Source organism: Heteronotia binoei, chromosome 19 (genome assembly GCF_032191835.1).
Source record: "Heteronotia binoei isolate CCM8104 ecotype False Entrance Well chromosome 19, APGP_CSIRO_Hbin_v1, whole genome shotgun sequence".
Taxonomy (NCBI): domain Eukaryota; kingdom Metazoa; phylum Chordata; class Lepidosauria; order Squamata; family Gekkonidae; genus Heteronotia; species Heteronotia binoei.
Genome location: NC_083241.1, coordinates 32,166,521 through 32,179,418, shown reverse-complemented (window position 1 = coordinate 32,179,418; position 12,898 = coordinate 32,166,521). Strand labels below are relative to the sequence as shown.

At 44.2% G+C, this 12,898-nt stretch overlaps 1 protein-coding gene across 2 annotated transcripts in view; it reads left to right on the top strand.

Moving 5' to 3' along the window:
• NPTN (neuroplastin) overlaps positions 1 to 12,898 on the top strand; it is a 73,657-nt gene that overhangs the window by 22,970 nt on the left and 37,789 nt on the right. For both annotated transcript variants that reach the window (XM_060259823.1, XM_060259822.1), the window contains 2 exons: positions 8,063 to 8,237; positions 12,252 to 12,346. In XM_060259823.1, the coding sequence (XP_060115806.1) occupies positions 8,063 to 8,237; positions 12,252 to 12,346 (270 nt within the window). The remainder of the gene's footprint in view (positions 1 to 8,062; positions 8,238 to 12,251; positions 12,347 to 12,898) is intronic.

Below are 12,898 nucleotides of genomic sequence, written 5' to 3'. Positions count from 1 at the left end.
TATAACCCACCCGTTGTCTTTCGTTTATTTTTGGTTTTGGACCCTAGACTTTTCCTCTGGTTGTAGTGCTTAACTGTGTTTGCTACTTTTTTTTTTTTTTTTACTGTGTCTCTCCTTCCTAGGATCAGAGCACTGGGGAGAATCTCTGGGGACGGTCCTTTAGTTCCTCCGTGAAAAACGAGACCAGTATTGAACTTTTCATTCCCTCCCTCTTTCTTACTTTTTGTTAATAGGCTTCCTGCTATCCTAATGCTGGCTCTTCCACGAGTGCCTTTCTCTTTTGTTTCATTTCCCTGATCTAATCCTTTAATTATTATTTCTTCTTTGATTTGGGATCTCATTGGAATGCCTTCCTTCTTCACATGGTTTTGAGTTTATAAACTTCTGTGCAAATCCTTCCTTATTCGGATTTTGTTGCATGTGATTTTTTTTTTAGACTAGATTTCCCCCCCTAAGGTCATAGATTTGTCTTTCTAAGTAGCATAAATATACAGTCAATTCTTGGTTATATAGCTCTCAAAGGTATGTCAGAGAGCCTGGATTAGATGGTTGCCACTTGGCTTTCCTAGAAATTTCTGTAAGTTGACAATCTTTGCTGGTCGCCTTCAAAGAAGGGTCTCCCTCCCCAAGTCAGTAGGTATATCTTTATAGATCGTAGCCTACTGTTGAGGTACATGAGCCAAGACAATGACTTGCCAAAGCTAACCTGTAGGTCCAGGCCTGAAGTAGGATTCACAGAACTGTGTGTGTATACCAGACATGGCTCCAAGCATGGGTATTTTCACCTGAGTTTTGTCGAGGAAAAGACTGTTCTTCAGGCCCAAGAATGAAAACTACTGTAGTCCACCAGGGTTTAGCAAAATGATTAGACATGCTTTCCAGAAATATTCAGCCTCTTTCTTCACAACAAAGTTATGAGAGGGCAAAGTCAAGATGATATTTTAATATGCTGACTATCAGTGCCCGTAGATGTCTAATGGAGAACCTTTTTCGTTTGTTTGTTTAACCTCTACCACTGATCCCATTCTGCTCAACCTTGCTAATGTCTGGTTTCTTTTTCCCGATCCTATGAGTTTTTGCTTTTTTATTTACTGTCTTTAATACGACTGGTTTGCAGATACTGTAATGGCAGCTGTCCCAGGAAAGTATGAACTTCAGATGTCCTATTGTAACAAAAAATAATAATAACGGACCAGGCCTAGAAAAGTTATAGTCCTACAAAGAAGTTTCTTGCGTTAAAAATGACCCAAGTGGATGGTTTTTCAACACTGAGGTTTGCCGAGGACAGAATGACACAGTGTGTGGGCGGGTACAAGGACTGTATGGAGTGGCTATATGTGGAAATGCAGCCATTGGCAATGAGGTGAGTGATGTTGCATCAGTGTGTATCTGTGAGAAAATGTCATGGTGGAAGGGTGTGGTGTATGTGTGAAACTCATTAGGTGAGTGTACAGTAAGGGTCCAAGAGCTGCCCTTATTCTTGGCTAGGCAATTGTCCCTATGATTTGACAGTCTTCCTTCCTTCTCTCTGAGGCCTCCGTGGTTGGGATCATGAGCCCCTATAAGGCTGCCATTTTTTTGCTGCTTTTGGGGAGGGCCTGCTAGTAGTATAGGTGCACAGACAAGAAGGGTACCATATTCCCTGCCTCTCTCTCCCCCTCTCTTCAGCATCCTGAGAAGAGCAGCAGGTTGGTGAGCCAACACCACTCAGGAATCGAAGAGATTCCTGTACAGCACGGGGAAGTTTTGGGATTCTCTTCCAGTAAAAGGTCTACCTTGCCTTCTCTCTTATCTCCCGCACCCCCAGTCCTGCCAGTTGATCCTTCAACATCACCCATGTATTAGCAGCACAGAGCCCCACCCCCTTCATGTTGGTGGTGGCCCTTCCTTTTGCACGCCTGATGTCACATATGTAATGTCATTTGACTTCCTGTCGCATGCTTTCAGCTCAGTGGATGCCTCTGCCAGCTGGAGGTTTAATGTGAGTCTGGTCTTCAATCTTGGAAGCGGCCCATCTGATTTGTTGTGGGGCGAGGAACTGAGTATTGGGGTGAGGGAGTAACAATCCGAGCTAGCTCATTCAGTTGCATCGCTGTACATAGCTCCTCAGAAAGTAAGCAGCAAGAGAAAAGACAAGTCAGTTCTTCCTGGATGAGGGAACTCAGGAAAAAGATTGGGGGTGGGGTAGGTAGGTGCTGGAAGATGTTGGAAACAAATGCCACTAGGATGATGGACGACATAGAATGCCAAGAAGAGGAATTGGGCAAAAAGGTGAGTCATACAGTATATCCTACTAGGTGCTCATAGGGTTGCAAACAAGCACCAAATCAGTGATGGCCCATTGATAGCTGCTTCTTTTCAGCCAATCCAGTGGTCATTGTTCTCTGGTATGGAGTCTTATGCCAGCTTCAAATGGTACATTGGCTGTCTTTCACTATTGCTAATCTCCTCAATAGGTTCAGGCAGGTAGCTATATTGGTCTGAAGCAACAAAACAAAGTTTGGGTCCAGTGGCATGTTTAAGACCAACCAGGTTTAATTCTGCATATAAACTTTTGTGTGCATGCACACTTCTTCAGTGCATCTGAAGAAGTATGCATGCACCTAAAAGCTTATACCCGGAATTAAACTTTATTGGTCTTAAAGGTGCCCCCATACTGAGACTTTGTTCTAATCTCCTTGTTGCGAGTCTTCCGATTCGCTGGGGTTCTGCCATACACAATTTTGGAAACCAGTATTCTGTACAGCTCACATAAACCAAGTGAGCATAGGATTAATGTAGTTTTCAAAAGTGTGCATTCTCCACAATTGGGAAGTGATGTTAGCAAAGCGAGGCCAGCATGCTGGCTGAGCTCAAAGAATCTGCATGTAGGAAATACACAGAATTGAGTGCATTCCTGGAAACGCAGACAGAATGAGCCTGATGACACCGATTTTAACAGCACAGCTTGGTGCTTGTGTTCTTGATTTCCATTACTGGCCTCTCTGCCTCCATTCTAGTCCTGAAGTTAACTTGGCATACGTGACTTTTCATGGTCATTAAAGCCTTCAACATCCAGAGAATGAGACTGCAACGGGCACAGCCATACTTCAGCATCATGTGGCAGCTTGGTCCTTCTATCCCTGTACAGCCTGCCCCCTGAGACTAGTGCAGGGGTGGCCAAACTTGGTTAACATAAGAGCCACATAGAATAAATGTCAGATGTTTGAGAGCCGCAATGCATGAACGTTCGATGTTTGAGAGCCACAAGGAAGAAAAGGTGGGGGGAAAGCAAATAGATGGGGGAGGAAGAAGTGGAAAGAAAGCAACTTTAACTATAAATGCACTCTCCAAGCCAGCCAATGAGGCGGTGGGAGCTTTGAGAGCCACACCATATCTGTGAAAGAGCCACATGTGGCTCCTGATCCACAGTTTGGCCACCCCTGGACTAGTGCATCTGCCACCTACTTGAAGGTCTTGTGAATTCCCCTCTTCCCACCCTTCTCTGTCAGATCTCATGCTTTTCCAACCAAGGAAATAATTCTTGTGCACAGTTTCTCCCATTAGGACAACCCAGTTCTGTCTTCCTTGGAAAAATGTTGAAACCATGCTTTGCCATGAATGTAGCGGGTTTACCAAGTGCCTTTTTTATCTAGTATATTTTCTCATTTTAACTTTTTCTTTTCCTTATTACTGCCTCTGTACAGTATATAAGAGGTTTGATCAGCTGCGACTTGTGGGGAAAGTGAAGTTGCAAGGCCTCGACCCAAAGATACCAGCTCATCGGGATTGGAACTAAGGGGGAGAAATCTCGCTGCTGATGTCGTGTTTCCGTCTTTCATTGAGTGGGACTTTTTTTTGGTGTTCAGACTCAGTAGGGGAAAAAAAAAACAGCTCCTTCTGTCAGACCATTTAGAAAAATACATTAGCTCTTAGACTAAGACTAAATCAGTCCTGGGAACTTCCTCTTTTTATACTCCATTAGACTTCTGCCTTCCCTTATCACCAATACAGTATGTTTCCAAAATGGGAAAACCAGATTATGGTTATTTTCCTAAGGCCCTAAGTAGCAGGACAGATTGCTATATGAAGAAGCATTTGCCCCTAGAATCTGGCTTCATAGCCTGATAAGCTTCTGGATTACATTAGGTGGCTTAGTATTGAGTAAACTGAGAAGTGGGTGCTTTTGGTTACAGCAGAACTGCTTTAAAAATATGTGGAAGCTCTTCTTCAGAGTCCTGGAGGACTTGTTTCCTTTGACCACGGCGTATTTCAGTGGGTGCCTATACGGTCTTGCATGGTTCAGAAGACCAAAGCCCTTGTGCCCATTGATTGAGAATATTAGCCTCCTTACAGAGCTCAGGGCAGCTTACGATATTAATAAAATACATTAATGGGCTACATAAAAATCATAAAACTAAAATTTGAAATCACAATTTACAAATGCATCAAATGAGGTGTTAAGTAAAACAATCGTCAGCTGACTGCTAAAGTGAGGGGGGTAGTCAGGCACACCTCCCGGGAGAGGCGATTCCATAATCGTGGGGCTGACACTGAGAAGGCCTTCTCTTGTGTACTCTCTGAAAAACCTTCTTTGACTGATGGGACAGTCAAGAGAGCCTCTCAGTGAGATCTCAGCTCCCAGGCAGGAACATATGAAGAAGACATCGGATTTATATTCCGCTCTCCACTCAGAGCCTCAGAGCAGTTCACAATCTCCTTTACCTTCCTCTCCCACAACAGACACCCTGTGAGGTGGGTGGGTCTGAGAGGGCTCTCACAGCAGCTGCCCTTTCAAAGACAACCTCTGCCAGAGCTTTGGCTGACCCAAGGCCAGCAGGTGCAAGTGGAGGAGTTGGGAATCAAACCCGGTTCTCCCAGATCAGAGTCCATGCACTTAACCACTAAACCAAACTGGCTCTCTGTGGAAGAAGACAGTCCTTCAGATATTCCAGTCCCGAGCCGTGTAGGGCTTTAAAGGTCAAAACCAGTGCTTTGAACTGGTTTACAGAGGAGGTCAAGGTAGAGAAGGAGAGAGGACATGGAAGAACCCTTCCTGCTTGAGTTCCTCAGAAGACATGCCGCCCGGTTTATAGTTAAGCAAATGAGGCACGCCCTGCCATCGTTTTCTGTCTTCCAAAGATTACATGCAAGCTTACACTTCAGGGCTGAGTAGAAAACTGAGTAAGTCTGGTTTTCCCACAATGAATAAAAACCACACACTTTTTTGGCTGAGGCTGTCGAAGTTCAACCATTCTGTCCTCCCTTCTTCATGGCCCCTTTCCCAGTGCCCTGCTGGTCTTGATATCACTCGGGCACTGGAGTTCCTTGGGGCACCTATTTCTGCCTGGGGTGGCATGGTTTTTTGTGACTGTCTATTGTGCTAGTCATTGTTTTGTTTTTATTGCTTGATGGGTTTTATGTTGTAAGCCGCCCTGAGCCCACTGGAGGGATTGGGTAGGGTATAAGTTAAATTAATAATAATAATAACAAAATAGACAATTATGATAAGTCTGAGTGACATCCCAGTTTGCAAAACCAACCTGTCACACTGCTTGTTGACGTTCTTAATGAGCCTTCACACAATGGTATGGGGATTTTTGTGTGTGTTGTTTCACTAGAAGAAATTGTTAGTGGTAGATCTTCATCCTTAAAATTTTCTCTAACTCTTTTTGTTTTAAGTTTGTTCCTTAGGAGGGGCAAGCTTAATCCTGTGGCCCTTATGGATGCACATTTTCTTTGCAGGACAGGGGTACTGCGCTAAACTTTGCCGCATTCAGTAGAGTATAAAATACATTTATGTGTGCAGTAGCATTGGCTGCCAGGTTGGGAGGAGTCTTGGACAGAGGATTTCAGTCATTGTGATCTCCGCAAGAGCCAGAGCTCCCACTCCACAGTAGCCGTTTGCCGACTTTGGGAGCCAATCTAGTTGCAAAGGAAAGGAAAGGTCCCCTGTGCAAGCACCAGTCATTTCCGACTCTGGGGTGACGTTCCTTTCGCAACGTTTTCACGGCAGACTTTTTATGGGGTGGTTTGCCATGGCCTTCCCCAGTCTTTTACACTTTCCCCCCAGCAAGCTGGGGAATCATTTTACCGACCTCGGAAGGATGGAAGGCTGAGTCAACCTTGGGCCGGCTACCTGAATCCAGCTTCTGCTGGAATCAAACGCAGGCCACGAGCAGAGAGTTCAGACCACAGTACTGCTGCTTTACCACTCTGCGCCACGGGGCCGAAGCAGGGTATCAAATACAAAAATGGTATCCAGATGGACTCTCATGCAATATCTATGCTATTTTGTGGGTCTGTCTCTGAAGGAGAGAAGAAAGAAAAGGGAGGAAATTCTAATGGGAGTCAGAAGGCAATGCCAGAGAACTAATGGCCATGAAGCCAGTTACATTTCTCACTGTACAGCAGTGGAGACAACTGGGATTGTTGGTCGAATGCTTGACATACAAACCGATCGCCATGATATTTCTCTTTTCTCCCCTCTTTCTGTTTGATACTTTATTTTGACGTGGGCCTTCGTTAAGCCTTCATGATGGGTCTTCAGACGGTATTAAAATTGTGTGGGGTTTTTTTTGGATAAACCCAAAATTTTGCATGTGATGTTCATTTTTAAAATGAGGGAGTGGTTGAAGCAAATTGAGAGTAAAGTGAAATAGCTACTGGGGAAACTGCCTCACTTTGTGTAAACTTCCTGTTCCCTGTAATCTACAACAAAATGCCCTAGAACCCTTAATCCTATGGGGTTTTCTGTTCAGTCTACAAGTAGTGATACCTCGCAACATTTCCAATTAACTTCTGCTGAGAGTCTCCCATCCAGCTGGTCTTGTTAACTGGCCATGCAAAGTCAACTTATATCCCCACAGCGAGGCTTTCTTTTCAGTCTCCGAAGGCTGCGAAGTCCACCAGTTATTTAATTGCCATATTTAGATTCACCCATGAAATCCTAAGTGTCTGTCACAAAGGGCTCTGAAACCTAGCCCATTACTGAAATTGCCATGCAGATTTGCTCATTACGTAAGATTTTCTTAAACCTGATTCCCCCCCCCCCCCCAAAACCATTTGGTATTAAGTTGTTCCTGTCTGCTGTAGACTTGCGTCTCTGCCCTTTATTCTTCAGTATCAGAGAGAATAGGTCATTTAAATGACTGGCACTCGCTCAGTGTTACCTATAAAGATCCCATTCTGAGTGTTAATTGAAAAGTAGAACTTGGAACTGCAACCTAGAACAATGCCCATCCTTAATCTATGGGCAGCTTAAGCAAGGTGTTTTTATTAAATTATAACTTGTGTGACAGACAAGAATTGGAAGCATTTTTAATTGTAATTCATTAGAATGTCTTTTCAGTCCATTCATATCCTAGCCTGACACAATGCTTTGAAAAGTCTAAAATGAGGGCAATGACTCCCTTTTTTTGAGTGCTGTCTTTCACAAGTTATGAACCAGAGTCTAATGGCATGCCTTATTTTGCTAGCAGTTCTTTTAATAAGCGTTGGGAAGTTCCACTGAAAAAATCCATAACGCGTTTTAGTGGAGAAGGTAGCATTTTTATGGATTGCTCATGTAGGTTTCATCTCTGCAGCCTTGGATCCACGGCAACGTGCGTATGTGAGAGAATAAGTTTTTAATGGAATAGACTATCTGTTTGTCTGTTAATTAAAGCCAGATTGGTTAAGGTTGGACACAGGTCCTCAGTAGACACAAAACACCCCATTGCTGGTCAAGGATAATGGCAAGAAGGAAATTAATTTTGGGTGCATAATCACTAACTCTGCCTCTTCTGTCATTGGATACGATGAAATGCAAAAGCTTGTTAAGATGATGTGATTTCTATTTCTTCTTTCCTTCCCTCTTCTTTCTTACAGGGGGACTGGTCCACGTTCCGTTTCTGTACTGGCCAGCTATTTTACTGCATGACTTTTTCGATGTCTCTCCTAAGCTAGTGAAGCAGTCTTCTGTGTGTTAGTTCTCCTTCCTCTCCCTGATTTCCTCTGACGTGTAGCTTGTGGTGTGGTAGAACGTTGTCGTTAGGTGAAGACTGATGGACCCTCTTCCTCTTAATGTGCCCTTTTCTTCCAGAGCCCGGGATTAACGCCACTGAGGATCTCATCATTCCTCGCCAGAATCCTTCCGTCATCGTCCTGCAATGCAATCTCACCTCACTTCCCAGCCCGCTCCGTTCCAGCTATTGGGTGAAAAATGGCGAGGAGATTTCAAGCATCGGGAAGAGCCCCGAAACTTCCATAGAGTACAGGTGAGTCTTTGACAGAAGGGGACTTTTAATGCTGTCTTGCAACATCCAATGCGGTTGCATGCGAAAATGGAGTGGGGAAAGCCAGTCTTGATTTCTGTCCTTTGATGAGTTACATTGGACCAGGGGGTGGGGTTTGCCTAGGGTTCAATTCACATCTCCCTCGGTTCTGTCCCTTTTGATTCCCAAATGAAACTGATTCTCTGTAGGCCAGAGATTCTGTCCATACAGAACAGCAACTATTGAATCAATCTCTCTTTTGTTGTCGTGGTGGTTTGTATTCTGCTCAAAGGGCTGACTTTATAACACCTCATGTTGGTGTGTTTCCTGTCTCCTCACATCATTTTTACCTTTTATTTCTCTTGGTTTGTGGCGATAAGGGAATCATGTGCTCTCTCGATAACATTTACTCTTTCTGATCTTAAAATAAGGAGCCTGGACGGATAATCTAAACTTGGGATTGAATTTTTTTTTCAATATTTAATAATTTGGCACCTTCCCCCCTCCCCCCCCCCACCTTCATTCGCTCCCAAGCTTTGGCTCATAGGTGCTGGGATTTCTGAACAGGGACAAGAATTCCTTCAAGGACTTTTCTTTTGTTCATCTAAAACTGAAACAGCTTAAAGTGTCTCCGTGTAGGGGCATTTGTCAAGATGTGGCATTGGAAAAACCCATGAAGGCAAGTTGGCTGAATGCACCTCTGAAAAAAGAAAATGACAATAGGGCCTGGATCCAGAAAAGAAATGGTGCAGTGGGAAGAAGCTGATTTAGTGGGGGCATGGCTGCATTTACATTCTACAGAAACTTCTGAGGAAGCTGGCCTGGAACACACATAGGGGTGTTGATATTTGGAATTAAAAAAATTTCCCCTCTGCATCATTTCTTCTTTATCTCTTTGCTCCTACCAGCTCTTTTCTCCAGACTAAAATGTCACTTTCCAGGAAGTCTCCTTTCCTGCTGCAGGACCCCCTCCCCCTCCACCAGTGTAATTCATCAGGGTCTCCTCTCTTCCAGGAGCCGTAAAGACACAGACAAACACAAAGATTTTTTAAAAAATTGGAGATTTGGAGATCAGCATTCAGTGGTAGAGGGGAGGCAGGTGCAAATCATTCGGGAATAACCTCCCAGAACTTGGTTCAGTTAGCTGACCCCGCTTTGAAGAAGATGATGATATTGGATTTGTATCCCGCCCTATACTCTGAACCTCAGAGACTCATAGCAGTCACAATCTCCTTTACCTTCCCCCCCACAACAGACACCCTGTGAGGTGGGTAGGGCTGAGAGAGCTCTTGCAGCAGCTGCCCTTTCAAGGACAGCTCTGCGAGATCTATGGCTGACCCAAGGCCATTCCAGCAGGTGCAAGTGGAGGAGTGGGGAATCAAACCCGGTTCTCCCAGATAAGAGTTCGCACACTTAATCACTACACCAAACTGGCTCTCTTGAATTGAATGGATCCATTGTGATTAGCGCTGAGGGCTTCCAAAGAAGCCTTGATATTCCATCTGTTTTTGAAAAAAGGTGATGCCTCAACTGGGGGTGGGGGGATAATTCTTACACATCTGTCCTGTGTGTCGATCCAGACTCTGGATGTGGATTGTATCAATTTAAAACTTCTCCCTTTAGTTAGTGATTATGCATCTTTGTGTGACACCCTGAAGGAAGTATTGAAACTTTGACTGGGTCCACTTAATGTTGAAAGCTGTCACCTAGGGTCTGGATGAAGACTATTTTCCATCTGGGGAACAGAATTTTCAAGCCTTCCCCGTGTCACTGCAGCCCACTGATCTCCAAGCACTGCTGCTTCTGAGTCACAATGCGCCCCCCCCCCTCTTTGAACAGCACTGTGGGGAGGTTCCTCAGTGGGAAGGGAGAATTGTTAAAAATCGCTGTATCTTCAACTCACTCTTCTTGGGCAAGTTGACACAACAGGGTAAGGGTTGCTCAGTTGCAGGCTGTCTTGGGAAAAGCTCATGATTTTGTGGGTCTGCTTCAGCCTAGACAAGGATTTATAATTGAAAACATAGTAAGTGCCTTTCGTGGAAGATTTCTCGCTGGAGAAGTGTAGTGTCCTAATTCTTCTGGACTCCTCAGCATTGCCTGTTTTGACTGAAGCCTTCTAGACCAGGGGTGTCAAACTCATTTGTTATGAGGGGCAGATCTGACATAAATGAGACCTTCTCAGGCTGGCCCATGTGTGTTATAAAATGTAATGCCAGGTAGCAGAGATATAAACTTTATAAAAGACACAAACACAAAGATTTAAAAAAAAAACTTTAAAACATTAGCACTCTTGCACTATTTTGTTTATTTAACAGTCTGTGATAACCGACACAGAGATAACTCTTGCGCTGAATTACTGCATCAAATTCTGGAGACAATGTCTGTGCTGTAGCAATCTTGAGTATGTTGTTCAGGTGTGTATCTGTAAGTTGCAATCCTACTTTTGATTTACCGACATTCTTTACAGAAATCTCATGGCAAATGCTTTGAGCCTAAGAACCAAAGGAAAAGATGAAATGGCTGGGTATTGCGAGTTTTTGTACATAAATTGCTTCATGTTCTGGTCAGCCAATGGAGAAAATAGAGGCTTTGCTCTGTAGCTTGACTGAGCAAGCCTGGCAAAGCAATCTGTGATGCAGAAGGAAGCAAGAGAGGGAAAAGAAGCAGGCAACAGTGAGTTGCTTGCAGACCTGATAGGAGCCCTCCGGGGGCCTGATTTAGCCCCCGGGCCACTTGTTTGACACCCCTGTTCTAGACAGCTGAAAGAGTTGTAGAAAGCTGGTGCGGCATCATATCCTGGTTAGAGCGTGTTGAATAGAACCAAATCCCCATTCTGCTACAGAATTCAAGAGATCAGTGTGCCATTATTCCCTTTTAAACTTTTTGGAACTTGCTGCCAGGAAGAATGGTTCTGGGCTGCCTGGTGACAGGATTTCTGAATAGATTTCAAGTTGGTTTTTGTTGACTTCTGTACAACCCCATCTGTGCCCCTCCATAGAAGACCACTCAGTGAACAGCAGTTAACAACAAATAAGAACAACTCTGTTTTCTGGGCATCAGTCAAGGTGCCCGTCAAGCCCTTAAGCTGTTGAACGTTTTGGAAAAGTGTTCTGCCACCTGCAGAGGGGGAGGCTCTGTTTGAAAATTTGCCTCTAGAAAAAGCTTGCTCTGCTTGATGGGGGTGGGGGGCAAGGTATTTTGTTTGTAGCACTGCTCTCTCCATAGCTTCCTCTCTGGGAAACAAGTATCTTGGCATATCTCCTTTTTGAGTTTTAGGAAGCAGATGAGCCCTGTTGTGTTTAATCAGACCTCTGAAGTGTGACTCTCAGCTTCTTCAAGTCCTTGGACAACTTTGGGGTGATATCTTTTTTTTTTAATGGATCTGTACAAGTTTAGCAACTGTGATTGGATAGCAGTTTGCAAAAGAGCTCTACGATGTTCAAATCAAGCACTGTTTTGTAGAACATGACTCCAGACCAGTGTTCCCTCTAAGCTGAGTTCATGTGAGCTAGCTCACAGTTTTTTAGCCGCTGGCTCACATATTTTTATCTTAGCTCAGGAGGGATGACCCCAGAGCACACTAATTTATGCAGTAGCTCACAACTTTAATGCCAGTAGCTCACCAAGAAGAATTTCTGCTCACAAGACTCTGCAGCTTAGAGGGAACGTTGCTCCAAACCCCTTTAAAGATTGGGTTTTATGTTGGGCCATGTGGAAAATAACATGAAGGAAAACATGCGGATTTGGGGGGGGGATATTTCTAAGCCCATTCTGTCTTTGGGCACAGTGCAGGGGTCATCAGGGGAAGGTAGCTGTGAGTTTCCTGCAGGGGGGTTTGTGCAGGGGATTAGGATAGATGACCCTTGGGATCCCTTCCAGCATGTTTCTGTGTTTTTCTTTCATTAAAAGAACGGGAAAAGATGATGGATATGTTGCAAATTTAGTTGACGTGTTGTCAGTTCCTGGTCATAGCCTGTTACCTGCTAGCTATTTTAATCTATTCTTTGTATTTTTCAGAATCCTAAAGCCCAGAACAGAGGATTCGGGAGAATATGTGTGTGTGTTCACGTTTGAGGGCTCTCCTGTAGCAAATGCAACTATAGAAGTGAGAGGTACTAGCCTTTCCTCTCCCCCCTTTTCCTTTTTTGAAAGCTAAGAGCAGTTTTCATTTATTTAACTCCTTGAAGTATCTTTTATTTATCTCTTATGTTGGAGCATTTCCCTTCTGGGTGTGCAGTGTCCCGCAAATCTTTATCAAGTAGCTTACACTGCTTAACAGAGGGATGGCCAAACTTGCTTAACAAAGGAGCGCATAGAATAAATGTCAGATGTTTGAGAGCCACAAGGCATGAATGTCAGGTGTTTGAGAGCCGGAAGGAAGGAAGGCAAATAGATGGGGAGGGAGAGGTGGAAATAAATCAACTTTAAATTTAAATGCATTCTGCAAGCTGCTGGCTGGCTTGGCTTGGTTGGTGATTTAAAGAGACAAATGCCTTCTCCAAGCTGGCCAGTGGAGTGGGGGGGCGGGTCTTCAGGAACCACACAAATATGTGTGCAAGAACCACATGTGGCTCCTGAGCCATAGTTTGGCCACCTCTGACGTAACTGTGTCTAAATTGCTAATTTAAAAAACCTGTCGCTTGAAATTTTCAAGAGGGGTTTGG